Below are 16827 nucleotides of genomic sequence, written 5' to 3' on the forward strand. Positions count from 1 at the left end.
TCACAAAGATGGAGAGGAAAATTCATGTTAAGGTCCCCATTGGATTTGAATGAACATCCTTGAAGCTGCTCATGGAAACAATATAAAACTCTCCAAGGCACTATTTTCTTCCATTTTCTTCCATTTGATTCCTTTTTTTTTGCTCTGATGACAGTAACTAACGTTGCAGGTTGCTTTTTTTTTATCTAAATGTTCAGGGGCGTGTGAAGGTTCTCTAGCGTGTTCGACGTGCCATGTGATCGTTGGGAAAGCTAACAGTCTTTTTTCTTGCAATAAATTGATCATCAAGTGTGCTTTAACCAAACTGTGATTGAAAATTAGGACACTGAATACTACAACAAACCTGAAAGAGCCAACAGATGAAGAGATATGATATGCTGGATCTTGCTTTCGGGTTAACAAAAATGTGAGTTCTGTCTCTCTTTATGCTTTAAATGGTCTCACTCAGGTTCCTTTATAAATGTTGTTGATATGTTTACATCTGGAAATGTTTATAGGTCTAGATTGGGATGTCAAGTCATACAAAGCCAGATAGCTAGATGGAGTACGCTTAGCTGTTCCTTCAGCCACAAGGAATTTCGCAGTTGATGGGCTCGTTCCAAAACCTCACTAAACCATTTCAAAGTCTCTCACAGCAGATGTATTTGGGAAAATTTGATAATTATAAATAAGTTTTTATTAATAAATATATTACTAAAAATCTAAATTTGTGTTACTAATCGCTTCTAAGAGCATCTCTAACCCTATGCTAATTTTTTCTCTATATGCTATAATAAAGTAAAATCTATTCTAATTAATTTCTATTTTTTCTCCTAAATTAGAGATTGCTATTTTCTCCTAAATTAGAGAAATACAATTTCTTTTTACAGATAACAACACAGTTTTTTTTTACATAATGATTCTTAAATACAGTTTCTTTTTAGACAGATTTTATCATGTATTATGGTATTTGCGGATAATAAACTCGAAAACTCTCAACTCAAGTGACTGAAAATATCATGGGATAATTTGCAAAATACCCTATTTAGGATTTGAAATTTGATAATTGCATTTTCTATTTTACTTTTTGAAAAATACACTTCCTTGATTATGAATTGATTTTTTTACCCAAGATATTTCAATAATTAAGATATTAATTCAAAATTAATATATAAATTCAAAACTAATAAAAATAATATCATTAAAATAATTTATGTTTAAGATAACCATGTGTATTGAGATAAATATGTCATAATCTTTCCGAGTTTCTTGTGGGGTAATATTTTCCCACGCCTCCAATTGTTCTTTTCTTTCCACAGTGTAAATTGTGGCTTGAAAGTTGTACCTTACTAGCAACAAAGAGTTATGATTAAGAGTGTTGTTGTGGTGAGCATGGTTACATGAGCGGACCTCTGTGTACTGATCTCTTAAGGGGGAATCAAGACCGCCCATGCTGAGGAAGAGAACGATGAAGAGGAACAATATCAAATGTGGATGCGGAAATGACAAGATTTTTTATTTTACACCATACTTCATTCAAATCTTTCTCATCAAACCGTTGTCAGATTAGTCACTGAAATAGAAATTCCATATAATGGGATTATTATGTTACATTGTTTCTCCAGTGGCAGATTCGATATGTTTAAGTAGAAACTGATGTAGCTTCTTTCTTAACTCTTTGACTTTTTCACTGGCTTCACATCTGTTTTTTATTAGATCATCGAGCCAACAGTTTACTGCTTTAAGGCTGATAAGAATAGACTATTTTCCATTTGCTTCTTCTTTCTTCACAAAGAAGGACCCTTTCTTCAGTGAGTTCTCTAAATATTTAAAAGAACCATTGGCTTGAAACTCAGAGTAACTTAACTTCTCTGCTAAACTCAGTGACTCTTTTAACCTGTTCTTACCTTCAAAATTACTTATTTCAGAAACAGAACTATGTTTTGTTGAAGGCTGTTTGACACCCTTGTAAGCTTGGTTTCTTGGACTTGTTGTATTCTCCTTGGGATTTAGTTTCTCAGACGTGTTGTGAATAACAATGTATTGATGATTGTTGGACCCAATTTCAGTCAGTATGTAAATGGGCCGTGATCAACTAAATGGGCTGCAAAGAGCTAAAGCCCGCAGCGAGTACTCGAGCTCCAAACAGAGACTTCGAAGATCGGGAACGATCGCGGAGATCGCGGAGCAGTTGCGAATACCACAAGAGCGGCATGCTATAAGAGAAGGTAGACGTATAAGGAAAGGCACACGTTGAAAACCCTAGAGAGAGCGACACCCTCACTTCGACCTTGTTTTCACCAACCTTTAGATTTTTTCCTTGAACGATCTGATTGTTACATTCGATCTTGTTTTACTCATTGTATTCAATCTCATTCATCAATAAAAGTCTATTTTTGCCTACCGGAAACTGATTATATCGTTGTGTTCTAAAGATATCGTTGCCTACATCATTTATCTTCTCCTGATTAAACTTCCGATCACTATCAAATTCTTAGTGTAGATTTTAGTATCTACAATGATGGTCTTGGTGAGCAGTAGTATCCTCTTGCTTTCCAGGCTCTTTGAATAAGTTGAACTGGGAAAAACCGGCCACTACAGCATCTTGAACCCAAGCTACTGCATTCTTCTTAGCTCCTACCTCCTAATCTACAAGAACCGTTGTGAGTAAGCAACAGACAGAGTGCTTTGCAGAAAAACGTTTAGAACAGAAAAATGTTTTCAGAAAAACGTGTAGAACACAAAAGCGTCAAATTCCAAAGTCGTAGCTAGCACGATTGTGTCCTGAACAATGACATCTTGAGCAACATTGTTTTCGTGTTTTTTTTTTGAGCTGTTGCTTGTTCTCCAAAGCATTCATATCTTCTTTTCACATGTTTTCCAGAACCTTTTTTAACATCTGCAAAATTAGAGAAAAAAGAAAAGAAAAACAATTTCAGAAATTGAGAGGACACGAGAAGGAAGGAGACGAGAAGACGAGTCGCAGTCTTGAGTTCTTTTTTTTTCAAGATAATAAAATAATTTAAAACATTATTAAAAAGATATGGGAAAGATAATGTGCAAATATATTAAAAGAGATAATTGGTAGATTCTCTAACGATTTTTATAAAAAATAATAATAATTTATAAACAATATATTAGATTTTTAGAAATATTAAGATTGGGCAATTTAGTAATTTAATATATATATAAGTGTATTTTTCTAAAAACTTAAATAAGGGTGTAGTTTTCAAATTATATTCTTATTTGAATGCATTTCTCCAAATTTTCCCTATATAACTTATTTATATTTAAACAAAATATCTATGTTATTAAAGTAGAAGTAGCTAAAGGTTTTGTTTGGCAATTTTGATAGTAGTAAAAAAAACTCATACTATTTGGAAACGTGGATAGCTTAATAAGATAGATTTATTATTTCATGCTTAAATCTTTTAGTTTACACTAAATTGGCTTTTAATTCTCTTATATCTTTGACCCGTTTTTGTGTTGGTCCACCAATGATAATCAAATAATGCTTTTTGACATACATACAAAACGTTTTATTCCGTATCAAACCAAATCATAGAAACCAAAAGTGAAATATTTCTTAACAGTAATATTTTTAACAGTACCATTCTATGGATCTCCTGTTACACAATACACTGAAAAAATACATAGTTTAAACATATAAACAACAGTAGTCAAACTAGAACCGTTAACTTTTTGTTTTTTAAAGTTTGTATATACTGTAAAATATACATTCGCACAATCGCGCGGATCAAGATCTAGTTTATATTTATAATATTTGCTTGGCTAAAGCTTAAATCAAGAATATTAAAATACTTTTTATAATTTTGTACTCTGTTATTAAAAATAATATATTTATTTAATTATATATTATATTATATTTTAAATTAAATTTTAGTTTTAAATTTTAGTTTTGAATTATCTTAACTTCTTAAAAGATATTTGTATATATTTTTATTTATAAAAATTTACCAAAATTTTATATGAGAGCATTGAACAAATAGCATTTGGAAATAATTTGCAATTTCTAAATATTAATTTAGTTTTATATAATAGTAGGTATTAGATAATAATATACATATTTATATTTAAATTTTTAGTTTAAAGTGGGGTTAAGGATTTACTTTTCAAGCAAACATTTAAAATAATAATAAATCACATTTTATTTATATACAAGATAATGTGACAATTGAAGTGAAGATTTTTGTTGAGTCTACGACTTTGAAAGTCTTCTCAGTTCGTGTCCTGTCTAAATCCTCGATACGGACAGGGTGAGCTGTGTTCTGGGGTTTCTACCTTGTTTGGGAAAGTTTGTCTCTAATTGAACTTAGCAGGTAGGCTTTTGTGGTATTGTTGTTGGTGATCCGATCTTTCTGGCTGTGTTTTTTAAATATTTTATATATAAATAAATAAAAAGGAATGGCTGGTCGAGAAGATGATGAGCATGATCCACCAATTCTTGACGATAAAACAGAAGCTGAAGCAAAATCTAGTGAGAGAGATATGGCTCCTCAGGGTCCTGCCACTTCAATCCACAGATCAGGCTCTAGGCCACAGCTTGATCTAAGCAAAGCTGAGATTCAGGGCAACTTCGAGGAGAGAGACCCCACCATTCTCTTGCCTAATCAGTCTGATGATATCTCTCATTTGGCACTTGACATCGGAGGTTTGGTTTCCAGATTTGTTTGTGCCTTCTTCTTCTTTCCACTACCAGTCTTGTGTGTTTGAAAACATGTAAAACCCGTTTGCAGGATCTTTGATAAAGTTGCTGTATTTTTCGAGGCACGAGGACTACTCAAATGATGATGATAAGAGGAAGAAGACTATCAAGGAGAGGTTGGGTTTAACCAATGGGAAGTTGAGAAGCTATCCTGTTCTTGGTGGGAGACTTCATTTTGTTAAGTTTGAGACTCATAAGATAAATGAGTGCTTGGACTTTATTCATTCAAAGCAGCTTCATCGCCGAGGTAATTGGCTTCATTGTTGAGTGATATGATTTCAAGAATGTCTTGAAAATTTTCCACTCATTAAGCTATTTTTTTGCCTCTTCTTATGTTAGCAACTATTGCACTTATTGTTATCAGATAGATTTCTGGTGACTGACTGTTTAATTAGTCTTTCTTCTCCATATCTTTTCAACCAATTGTTATTTGAATCAATGAACAGATCCTTATCCTTGGAGCTCGAAGACCCTGCCTTTGGGGACTGGTGTTATCAAGGTAACGACATTTTCATGACTTGCTTGTTTTGATCTTTATCACTTTATGAAGCTCTTTTTGGATGTATTTAGCTCCTTCTGTCACTTGAGATACCAGAAAACATTTAAAAGTTGCTCATAATGATTTATTTTAGGTGAAACATTCTTTTGGTTCATGTGTCTTGTATATACATATCATGTGGTTTTCGGATTTGGCTTTGAGATTAGTTGATGATATGTATATACAAGACACTCAGACGTTTGAACATATGAGTCATAAATTTTTTTGAACATATGAGTCAGACGTATGTTATATATCATACAGGTCACAGGTGGTGGAGCTTATAAATTTGCAGACTTGTTCAAGGAACGTCTAGGCGTTAGTATTGAGAAAGAAGATGAAATGCATTGCCTTGTTTCTGGAGCTAATTTTCTGCTCAAGGTAAGTAAAGAGTAAATACCTTTCTTTATTCAAACTTCTATTTACGTAAAGACAGGCTCTGATTATTGGTGGCCGCTTGCTGATATTTGTTTATTGAAGATTTGTCCTCATCTTTACATTTGATTCTGCAGGCTATTCGACATGAAGCATACACGCACATGGAGGGTGAGAAAGAATTTGTACAGATAGAACCCAATGATTTGTATCCCTATCTTCTTGTTAACGTTGGGTCTGGTGTTAGCATAATCAAGGTATCTGTTTACTTTGCTCCTTCTTCTACAAACTCCCTGAACTCCTGGAGGTCAGAAAATTGTATGAACCTATAGATTTTCACGCAAGGCTTTTCAAAAGTATAGGTTGATGGGGAGGGAAAGTTTGAACGTGTAAGTGGGACTAATGTTGGTGGTGGTACCTATTGGGGCCTAGGAAGACTTCTAACCAAGTGCAAGAGGTAAATTAATTTGATTTTGTACTACTTCTTTATATTAGTCTTTCTATACTTAACAATGTTTTTCTTCTGTTTTAGTTTTGATGAACTTCTAGAACTCAGTCAAAAGGGTGACAACAGTACCATTGACATGCTTGTTGGTGATATCTATGGTGGCATGGATTACTCCAAGGTATGAATGGCTCTACTTTTCATAACATATCATTTAGTGAATGCTTTATCACTACGGTTGGAGTGATTCTCATTAATCAATTAAACAGATTGGCCTCTCTGCTTCAACAATAGCTTCTAGCTTTGGCAAGGCCATCTCTGAAAATAAGGAACTAGAAGATTACAGACCTGAAGACATTTCCTTGTCTCTTCTGCGGATGATTTCTTACAATATTGGACAGGTATGTTGCCGTGTGTCCTAAGTTTTTAAGCAAGATAAACCTAATCATGTGATGCCATTTGGATGAATATCTTTTTTCTGATTTGTATGTTGCTATGTAGATATCATACTTGAACGCCCTTCGATTTGGGTTGAAGAGAATATTTTTTGGAGGATTCTTCATAAGGGGACATGCATACACCATGGACACAATTTCGTTTGCTGTACATTTCTGGTAAGCTTGGACCTAAACGTGATATGAGTGCTCTACTTTCATCACCTCAGCTGTTTAATATGTTGTTTGATTACATTAGGTCAAAAGGAGATATGCAAGCTATGTTCTTGAGGCATGAAGGCTTCCTTGGAGCTATGGGTGCGTTCATGAGCTATGAGAAGCATGGATTGGATGATTTAATGTCACATCAGTTGGTTGAGAGGTTCCCAATGGGTGCACCATACACTGGAGGAAATATCCATGGACCACCACTTGGTGATCTGAACGAGAAGGTAACCAGTTTGTTCTACCAAAGTCTCAGATTGTTCTAGGGAATAAGCATATGCTTATGCTTGTATGGGTATCATTCGTTGTGAAGTAGGCTGATTCTTTCTTATTGATACAAAGTATCTTTTTATGTGACATAAAAGAATAATAAAAAGCAAGATTGAGAATCATTAGTTCTCTCCACTAGATTAACCAACTTTGTTGATGTTCTATTACTTAGAGAGATTCATTGTTCTACTGATCTCTCTAATCATATATAACATGTATGGTATTGTTCAAATGTTTTGTCACAGTTATATATATATATTTATTTATTTTATGAATATATTAAAGGTTGGTGTGAATATCATAAGAGTATAGTGTTTATTGGAATCAGGTTCTCTTTCCATTTTTCAACTTTTTTGGCTAATTATAACATTCACTTCAACTAGTTATAAGTTTTCTGTATCTTGACTCCGGTCTGAATAAGTTTTGGATGTTAAAGGGGTTTTTCTGTTTGCTATCAGATTTCATGGATGGAAAAGTTTGTGCGTAGAGGAACTGAAATAACTGCGCCTGTACCGATGACTCCATCGAAAACAACTGGGCTTGGAGGGTTTGATGTTCCATCATCCAGAGGTAGTGCTCTAAGATCTGACGCCAGTGCTTTAAACGTTGGTGTTCTTCATCTTGTGCCTACACTAGAGGTGTTCCCATTGCTGGCTGACCCCAAAATGTAAGTGGCTTGTCCCTGAATACATTTATCTCATGGTTTGGTGGCGCTTGTTCATGCTTTTGGAGGATTCACGTTCTTCTTTGTGTTATTTTGATTTGTTATACTCCAGGTATGAGCCTAACACGATTGACTTATCAGACCAAGGCGAAAGAGAGTAAGTATTTTACAAAACATTGAAAATATTTGATGAGATTACTGTTTCTTAGATTGCTTATTTTTGCTTTGGTGTGTAGGTATTGGCTCAAAGTTTTGTCTGAGCATTTGCCAGACCTTGTTGATACGGTAACTGTTATAAGTTTATCACATAGGAAATACTTTTCTACCTTCAGTAGTGTATATTCTTCTTTATGGGGCTTTAACTCATGCTTTACTTTTATTCTATGAGTATGGTTACAGGCTGTTGCAAGTGAAGGAGGAACTGAGGATGCGAAAAGGCGTGGTGATGCTTTTGCTCGTGCCTTTTCTGCTCATTTGGCAAGGTCTAGTTTCATAATACAGCAAACTGACCACAAGATCTTAAGCAGAAAATTCAAGAAGTTCTTGATTTTCTTTATGTGCTTTTGTGTAGATTAATGGAAGAGCCAGCTGCATATGGAAAGCTGGGGCTAGCAAATCTATTGGAGCTTAGGGAAGAGTGCTTAAGAGAGTTCCAGTTTGTTGATGCCTATAGAAGCATCAAGCAAAGGTAACAAAACATAGTCCTATCATCTCTTTCCCACCTGGAGCTTCTCTAATGCCCTCTCTATCTTCGAAATTGATAGGGAGAACGAGGCATCACTTGCTGTTTTACCTGATTTACTGGAGGAGCTTGACTCTATGAGCGAGGTCTGTGATCTTTAACCTCTCTCTCAATGGTTAGCTGCTAAACATTTAGTCATGTGAGACAATTTCTTCTGGATGTTTTTCAGGAAGCGAGGTTGCTTACACTTATAGAAGGTGTTTTAGCTGCAAACATATTTGACTGGGGATCTCGAGCATGTGTGGATCTTTATCACAAAGGAACCATTATTGAAATATACAGAATGAGCCGCAACAAGATGCAGAGACCTTGGAGGGTAAAAGAGACAAGACCACCTATTATATGTTTGCAAACTCTTGTTTTAAAGTTGAAATGAATGTTATCTTTGACATCAGGTAGATGATTTTGATGCTTTCAAAGAAAGGATGCTTGGATCTGGAGGTAAGCAGCCTCATAGACATAAAAGAGCGTTACTCTTTGTTGATAACTCAGGAGCAGACGTCATTCTTGGGATGCTTCCTCTTGCCAGAGAGTTTCTCCGTCGTGGAACTGAAGTACATATCTCTCCCTAGCTCTTCCTCTAATATTTTTTTTTTCGGAAACACTAAACAGATAGTTGCTATGGTTCTCTAGGTTGTTCTGGTGGCAAACTCTCTTCCTGCTCTCAACGATGTGACCGCTATGGAACTCCCTGATATAGTCGCTGGTGCTGCTAAGGTAGTCTTGGTTTTAAGTTTAGACTCTTTGCAGTGTTTATAACTATTATCAAACTAACTTTTTTGTTCTGTCTTTACTCTTGAAGCACTGTGATATCCTGAGGAGAGCAGCAGAAATGGGAGGCTTACTTGTGGATGCGATGGTGAATCCAGGGGATGGGTCAAAGAATGATTTAACTTCAGCACCATTGATGGTTGTTGAAAATGGATGTGGAAGTCCTTGCATTGACCTCAGACAAGTCAGCTCTGAGCTTGCAGCTGCTGCCAAAGATGCTGATCTTGTATATACACAAATAAAAACATCTTCTTTTGAAAAAAATCTTCAAAAGAGAAAGCTTTGTTCATTGTTTGATGTTTGATGATTTTTGCAGGTTGTCTTGGAAGGTATGGGAAGAGCTCTTCACACCAACTTCAACGCTCAATTCAAATGCGAGGCTCTCAAGGTTTGAAACCTCAAGTTCTTAACTCTTAACAAATTTGCTGTTGAAACTTATGATTTTTTTTTTTTGAATGAATGTTATTCATACCTTATTACATCAAGTGCATCCTTTTTAGTTTGTAATACTCAGCTATCCCCCCCCCCCCTTTTTTTAATAAAGCTGTAAACTATTTACATTCTAGTAAGGAAACTTATGATTGAATCCTTTATTCATTTATTTTTGCAGCTAGCAATGGTTAAGAATCAGAGATTGGCTGAGAAGTTGATAAATGGAAACATATATGATAGTGTTTGCAGATATGAGCCTCCCTCTCTATCTTAAATGTAATGTAACATAGCCTATAAGAGTGCTTGTCTCACTAGTTTGTTAGCTCATTGTTGTATACTACTTATTAGATATTCATATGTATGCACTGTTTTACCTAGACTATTGTCCAGTGGTCTAAAATACAGTCTAGGTGACATTTGGGTGCTATACTGTAGTCTAGGTGACATTTGGGTGCTACTTATTAGATATTCATATGTATGCACTGTTTTATAGTTCGAATGCATAGTAGCAGATAAAAGACATGTGATCCAGCCATCAGTACAACCGTTTGCTCCTCACAAGTTTGAAATTGTGGAACTCTCTAGCCTTTGAGTTAGAAGAGTGAAAATGGATTCTAGAAGATATTAGGTGTGCGCATCTCTCAATGAACAAATAGTACCTAAGTTTAGGTGAAACTGTTAATACATTGATAAGTCTAATTCAATAATATCTGCTGAAAGAGCACCCCCCAAGGTTCAGTTACACTTTTAAGGAACAGTAAACGTTCCTATTGTCAAAACATTTTAGTCTGAAATTTTTGCAAGCAATTTCTCAACCATGATTCTCTGCTGAGTCGCGCTTAAGGTTTCCGAGTTCATTATCGCATTGGCCACGATAATCACTGAACGTGGAGCAGCTGCGTTTACCCACACTCTGCCGTTTAAGCCAGTGGCGATCTCGAATGAGAGTTTCTTTCCAAGAGCTTCGAGGACTGGGCACGTTGGTGAACTCAACAACCTATAAGAAATTAGAAAGTTAAATCTTTTTTTTTGAGTGAAGAGATGCAGATGAGACAGACAGTTAATGAGGAAGTATGTCTTACATTCTTGAAAGGCCAGTTGAAGTTTCAAACATGAAACCATCTTTTAAGGGTCCAAATACTGAAGCTTTGCCACTTGCTAGTTAGATAGAAACAGGAAACACTTAGTTATGAAAGAACTTACAGTATTATTACTAAAGAAAAAAGAAAAGCAACATTGTTTAAGCTTTTGACTTACCGTCGGTACCAGACAACTCTGGATTCATTCCTATGTTTGTTTTAACAACTCGAAGATAAAGCAGAGTGCCTACCTGTTCAGTACACACAAGGATTTTTTAACATTCAGGAAACAAGCAAATCACAGTGAATGTCATATTCTAAATGAGAATTCAAAAGAGCTTACCTCAAACTTGGGAATACTTCTTCTTGTAGCTCCTTCGAATGCAAGACCTGGCAAAAGCGCTATCTGAGGTCCTTTTATGTCCACCCAAAAGTTCTGCAATGCCGTGATGAGTCATAGAAACAATTCAGTACTAGAATCTAATAAAAATGGTTGATAAGGATGCAAGAATCTATACAAGCAATGAATTCAAAAGACTTACATCTGCTTTATAATCCACCACAATTCCAAGAACATGATCCTCAGTGCGAGGAATGTACTGCAAAAAAAAAAAAAAACATAAAGAACAGAGTCAACAAGAGACTTACATATATAATCAACAAAGTGACCCCAAAACACATACAACAGTTTCGTAAACTAAAAATTGTAGATGATCTGTACTCTCTCTAATCAAGCCAGATGTAATATGATCAATAACTACGAAAAATTAAAACTACCACCATACAGCTAAAGACAATCCTACTGATACCAATTTATTAGATAGTTCTCACTCAAGAATTACAATTGAAATAATGGATAATCCAAGACAATGAAACCAGCAAGTCAAAGACTGTTTCTGCTCATAACAAAACACATGTTAAATACGGTAATAATAAACCAAAGAGATCTCTGACCCGTTTATGAGAACTTTCAACCCAATACTTATTTGGCTTAGAGTAACTAAACTTCCCAGCTCTCATTGCAGAGATAGCATCACTATCCTGTAAGAAACCAAATACACATGTCAATCTCCACAATAAACTTTGGCGTTTAGATTCAAACACGAATAAGAAAGAGAACAACAGATCGAGGAAGCAACCTGACGGAGGCCACTGCCGAGCTTGATAGTCTGGTTAGTCATGTTTGACAAATCAAGAACAACATCACCTGGAACCTAATACAAAAGAAGCGAGAAAACTCATGTTTCATTGTGACCAAATCGAATCGATATTTTGAATTTGAGTAATAGGAGAAAAAAAAAGGAATACGGACGACAATCTGATCGATGAGGCTTGTGGGAGACACAGAAACTTTGGAACTCATCTTCTGTAAGTGTCTGCAAAGCCAAAAGGAACTAACTTGACGAGAGCTCTGACGCAGAGGAAGTTGGATTCGAGATAAAACCCTAGCTGCTAGTCTTGTCTTAAACCTTATTATTTCCTTGGACAAACCAGATCCGATTCTTTATTCTTACTCTAACTGAAATCGAACCGACAGCTAACAGTTAACATGGTTTGAACCAAACGCAATTAACTCGAACCGATTTGAGAAACAAAAATTCGAATCGAAATCAAACTAAACCAATCAATTTTATTGATCTGGATTCACTTTGGTTTGTTTATAAAACCGAAACCTCAAAAAAAAAAAAACTAGATATAAATTCCGAACCGGAAATTCGAATCACCCTTGTATTTAGGCATGGGCATTCGGGTATCCGTTCGGGTTCGGATAAGGTTTTTCGGATTTCGGTTTCAATTTGTAACATCTTCTACGTCCCATTCTAGTAAATTTACAAGTACGGATCGGATTCAGATATAACACTTCGGTTTCGGATCGGTTCGGATATGTCCGAAGTAACCATATATCATTTGGAATCGGGTTATATCGGATCGGTTCGGGTATATCCAAAGTAAAATCTAAAATTTAAAAGTAAAACATAAGATATATATCATTCTTTGTATATAATGGAGTATTTAAAGTGTTTATTTAAATTTTCAATACTTATTGTTAGATATCATATCCAAATAAATATGAAATTGAATATTTGAAGTACATATTTATGTTTCAAATATTTATATTATATATTAATTTGGACATTCGGATCGGTTTCTTCGGATATTTTTTCGGGTTTTCGGGTTTTTCGGATTTCCGGGTTACCCGTTTGGGTTCGGTTAATAACACTTCGGATTCAGATATGTTTTGTAATATCCTATAAGATCCATTGAGGTATTTTTTACATTTCGGATCGGGTACGGATCGGGTGGTTCGGTTCGGATTCGGTTCGGATTTCGGGTTTCGGATTTTATGCCCATGCCCTACTTGTATTGGTCGCAGTCTATGAAAACTGCATGTTGAATGAAGATATTTTACATTGTCTTGTTCCTTTGCATATCTGCCACGATCAAACCTTACTCGTTTCGGCTGTCTGTAGCATCAAATTCTTTCGATTTGCAATCGGTTGCAAAACAGCAAAACAAACTCCGACTAGTTGCATGTCACAGCACCATGCTACTTCATAAAAATCCAATTTATGTTGCCGGCTTTACCTAATAATCGCGCAGTTGCTGAAATCTCAAATACTTGGCATAAACTTTTAGTTCTGAGACTGAACACAACAAAGAGTAATATGTATGCAAAATGGTTTAATAATGCAATACAATTATACAACAACAAACATACGCATGCTGATGCCGCATTTTTTAGTTATGTACTCATCAGTCATCAAAAGGGTGGGTGCTCACATGTATGTATAGTACTACTGATTACACAGATTCAGCTAATTTGATTCTCAGAATTAGTTTTGGTAAATATAATTATTATAATAGCAATTAAAAAAATTCAGATACCAATTTTTAAAATTTTATTTCTGAAAATATATATTAGAAATGACATGATTCTAATCATAATTTCAGTGAATTTTTCTCCAGTGACATACAACTTTTCCTTTCACATTTGCAAAATGTATCATTTTTTTTAAAAACATATATCTTCAAACTTCAAAGTAACAATTTGTTATATCAGGTAATATATTTAACAAATGAAAATGAAACACATGTTTTATTTTTCATTTTATAAATTTATACGTACCGTAGTCGGCAGAAAATAAACTTATCTAAACTAATACAAAAAATATTTATCTCCGTAGCTATCCAAAATTCAATAATTTAAATCTGACAAAAGCGAAAAGATCTCTGCTCCAGCTAAACTCCAAGAGGAAAGAGAAAGAGAGAGATTCAATTATATTCAGACAGGTGAAAAGTCATTTGGTTCTCTCTCTCTGTCTGATTGATCTTGGCGATTCGTCTTGCTGGCTCGGTTTCCGCGGGAAACCAACCTTCTTCGTTGACCTTCCATCCCTCTCTCACGCCTCGCTTCTGTACATTCCGCCGGTGATCCTCGGAGGATATGGCGATTCTGTACGCACTCGTGGCGCGTGGGACGGTGGTGCTCGCGGAGTTCACCGCGACGTCAACGAACGCGAGCACGATCGCGAAACAGATCCTGGAGAAGGTCCCTGGGAACAACGACAGCAACGTCTCCTACTCTCAGGATCGCTACGTCTTTCACGTCAAGCGTACCGATGGCCTCACCGTTCTCTGTATGGCCGAGGAAACCGCCGGAAGTAAGTCCCCATGATGTCTATTCGATTCGCTTATGTGGCTAAAGTTTTGATCTTTCTTGAAAATGGAATCCAAAGTTCTAATCTTTTTTATGTATCCCATGTCTGAATCAATTCGATCTTCTTTGTCAGAACAAGAGTTTATGTCCGAATCTCTTGTTACTGTCGTAACTGTTATTTTCTTAAGTTTTGTTTTTGTATGTAATCTCTCAGGGAGGATTCCATTTGCGTTTCTGGAGGATATTCACCAGAGGTTCGTGAGGACTTATGGGAGAGCAGTTCATACAGCACAAGCTTATGCCATGAACGAGGAGTTCTCAAGAGTTCTAAGTCAGCAGATTGAGTATTACTCAAATGATCCTAACGCCGATAGGATTAATCGGATCAAGGGTGAAATGAATCAGGTCTGACTTTATCTATCTTGTAAAAACTTGTTGTCTTTAAATCATTTTGATTTACGCTGACATACATATTCTTGGGACAGGTGCGGAATGTCATGATAGAGAACATTGACAAAGTTCTAGACAGAGGTGAACGCCTGGAGCTACTCGTCGATAAAACAGCTAATATGCAGGGGAATACATTCCGTTTCAGAAAGCAAGCTCGCCGTTTCAGAAGCACCGTGTGGTGGAGAAATTGCAAGCTCACGTATGTTTCCTCTAAACCATAAAACCGTAACATGTTATGCAACAGTATTGTGATTGTGTGTCCGAGTCTAGTTTTGGTCTAAGAACAAACTGAACTATTGCCTAAGTGAGTATTTTTTGTCTGATCTTTCTATGTATTTTGTTGGGTCTTGCAGGTTCCTCTTGATACTACTACTACTGGTTATCATATACATCGCAGTGGCCTTTGTCTGCCACGGGCCCACTCTACCATCTTGCATTTAAGTGCATATGTCTCTTGGAATCTCGGTTTTGTGTTTCTCGTGGTTATTGTCTGCTCTTCTGATTTCAATCCATTTGTTTACTCGAGCATTTTGATGTGATTTAAAAAGCTCATGTCTTACTCTCACACCGATATGAAGTAATTCTTATTTAGAGCAATGTGAAAGCTCATTGCATTGCAGTGTGAATTTGTGTTGCCATCATATTGTATAACAATATACATCGTGTGAAATGAACAGGCTTGATTTGTTTATACAAGTTTTGGAATCATTGTGTTCTGTGTGTTTGTCCACACCAACTTCTAAAGACTTTGTAAGGGACTTGTTCATCGCTCAAAAACTTTACAGTTCCAAATAAATGGTGCTAACCAAGAGGCTTTCCTAATTAAATCTTTAGATCGTTGATCGTTCAAACAAATTATTTCTCATGTGTCTAGTTAGTTTCATGGGTCTGAATTGGGTTTGGGTCGGATGTGAAGACCATTACTACTTGTATGTACATCTTTTGACCTTAAAATATTTATGCTGTGATTGTATGCTTGGTATGCAATTTTTCTTTTTATTTTTTGCTGAATATATGTAAAAATCATTTCGAAAAATGAACAATTTTATTTTTACAATGAGTTGCTAACAAAAGCAGAAACTAAGGTAATTGGTTCCAAGGCAAAAAAATAATAATACATATATGCAAACAACAATCGGTAACACTTGAAGTTTAGCTTGTAAGACCATCATTATCCCTATAACCCCATTTGGGTTTCTTAATGACTTATTTAATAATAAAAGTTAGTTAAGAAATTTAATTAAGAAACCCATAGATTTTGTGCTCCATTGGAAGTTTCTCAATGAAGGGTTCTTAAAAAAAAATAAAGAAGGAATGTAGATGATTTTATATAGAGAAGGAGAGAATTTGTTTTACACTTGTTTGGAAGAAGAAGAAGAAGAAGAAGACAGACTGTAGCAATAGTATTTCCTCTCTTCTTCTCTTCGGGAGCTTTATCAATTTCATCAAAGGCAATAGCTTTAGCTTTTCTCTCTTCAGCAAGAACCTAAACAATAAGTAGAATCCCTATATCAACTTGGAAAAAAAAGCCTTTCCTTTAATTAGAAACGCTCATCACGTGTTTAAAAAAGGCATCACCTTTGTGATTGCAGCAGTCAAAGCAGTCTTCCCGTGATCTACATGCCCAATTGTGGTTTACTGCAACAAATAACACAACTATTACAAAAAGAAAAACAGAGAAAAGTCATGATCCATATCTCTTTAACCAATTTCAAATCAATGAAATGAAAAAAAAATAGAAAGAAACTCAATTTCGAGTAAAAGTGGCCATTGATCTCCACAGAGAACCTCTGAAACTTGAAGAAGGAGAGAGATCGAGAAGCCATTGTCGTTTGCAGAAAGAGAAGACGAGAAAGAAGAAAAAAAAATGCCTCATTATTTAGTTTGCTGACACGTGGGTTGAAAACCCCCTTTGTAATCGGTTACAGAAATCCTATATTAAGGATCGATAACAACAATTTTTTTGAGTTTTGATTTAATTAAATGCTTCAATATTTTTAGAAACCCTCTTAAAAGCCCCCGTTAATGGTGCTCTAAGC

General features: G+C 35.5%; 3 protein-coding genes across 3 annotated transcripts; 2 read left to right on the forward strand and 1 right to left on the reverse strand.

Moving 5' to 3' along the window:
- Positions 1 to 4144: 4144 nt before the first annotated feature.
- LOC111199732 (pantothenate kinase 2-like) lies at positions 4145 to 9978 on the forward strand. The gene is made up of 23 exons (XM_048738900.1): positions 4145 to 4319; positions 4403 to 4651; positions 4737 to 4952; positions 5152 to 5204; positions 5508 to 5624; positions 5756 to 5875; positions 5981 to 6075; positions 6151 to 6244; positions 6333 to 6464; positions 6565 to 6677; positions 6757 to 6949; positions 7451 to 7659; positions 7769 to 7813; positions 7893 to 7941; positions 8056 to 8138; positions 8228 to 8344; positions 8421 to 8484; positions 8568 to 8714; positions 8794 to 8952; positions 9032 to 9115; positions 9201 to 9395; positions 9486 to 9557; positions 9780 to 9978. Exons 2-23 carry the CDS (start codon positions 4405 to 4407, stop codon positions 9873 to 9875), a joined length of 2700 nt encoding a protein of 899 aa, XP_048594857.1. The 5' UTR covers positions 4145 to 4319; positions 4403 to 4404; the 3' UTR covers positions 9876 to 9978.
- A 309-nt stretch (positions 9979 to 10287) lies between these two features.
- Positions 10288 to 12192, reverse strand: LOC111199733 (putative exosome complex component rrp40). The gene is made up of 8 exons (XM_022689987.2): positions 11993 to 12192; positions 11820 to 11894; positions 11635 to 11721; positions 11223 to 11279; positions 11024 to 11116; positions 10859 to 10931; positions 10684 to 10759; positions 10288 to 10598 (listed from the first exon to the last, which is right to left on the reverse strand). The coding sequence occupies exons 1-8, from the start codon at positions 12041 to 12043 to the stop codon at positions 10385 to 10387; spliced, it is 726 nt and encodes a 241-aa protein (XP_022545708.1). The 5' UTR covers positions 12044 to 12192; the 3' UTR covers positions 10288 to 10384.
- Positions 12193 to 13886: 1694 nt separating this feature from the next.
- LOC106382098 (vesicle-associated membrane protein 711) lies at positions 13887 to 15484 on the forward strand. Its single transcript, XM_013822057.3, has 4 exons — positions 13887 to 14342; positions 14553 to 14743; positions 14824 to 14987; positions 15142 to 15484. Exons 1-4 carry the CDS (start codon positions 14126 to 14128, stop codon positions 15227 to 15229), a joined length of 660 nt encoding a protein of 219 aa, XP_013677511.1. The 5' UTR covers positions 13887 to 14125; the 3' UTR covers positions 15230 to 15484.
- The last annotated feature ends 1343 nt before the right edge of the window (positions 15485 to 16827 follow it).

This window comes from Brassica napus, chromosome A8, assembly GCF_020379485.1.
Source record: "Brassica napus cultivar Da-Ae chromosome A8, Da-Ae, whole genome shotgun sequence".
Taxonomy (NCBI): domain Eukaryota; kingdom Viridiplantae; phylum Streptophyta; class Magnoliopsida; order Brassicales; family Brassicaceae; genus Brassica; species Brassica napus.

Bases quoted from the DNA above. Each gene is read 5' to 3' on its own strand.
- LOC111199733 (XM_022689987.2), bottom strand. From the start codon at position 12,043: ATGAGTTCCAAAGTTTCTGTGTCTCCCACAAGCCTCATCGATCAGATT. The intron at 11,895-11,992 runs GTCCGTATTCCT...CTTTTGTATTAG, and splicing joins GCCTCATCGATCAGATTGTC to GTTCCAGGTGATGTTGTTCT. The intron at 10,599-10,683 runs GTAAGACATACT...AATTTCTTATAG, and splicing joins TCAACTGGCCTTTCAAGAAT to GTTGTTGAGTTCACCAACGT.
- LOC111199732 (XM_048738900.1), top strand. From the start codon at position 4,405: ATGGCTGGTCGAGAAGATGATGAGCATGATCCACCAATTCTTGACGAT. The intron at 4,652-4,736 runs GTTTGGTTTCCA...ACCCGTTTGCAG, and splicing joins TTTGGCACTTGACATCGGAG to GATCTTTGATAAAGTTGCTG. The intron at 7,942-8,055 runs GTAACTGTTATA...GTATGGTTACAG, and splicing joins TGCCAGACCTTGTTGATACG to GCTGTTGCAAGTGAAGGAGG.
- LOC106382098 (XM_013822057.3), top strand. From the start codon at position 14,126: ATGGCGATTCTGTACGCACTCGTGGCGCGTGGGACGGTGGTGCTCGCG. The intron at 14,343-14,552 runs GTAAGTCCCCAT...GTAATCTCTCAG, and splicing joins GGCCGAGGAAACCGCCGGAA to GGAGGATTCCATTTGCGTTT. The intron at 14,744-14,823 runs GTCTGACTTTAT...TTCTTGGGACAG, and splicing joins TCAAGGGTGAAATGAATCAG to GTGCGGAATGTCATGATAGA.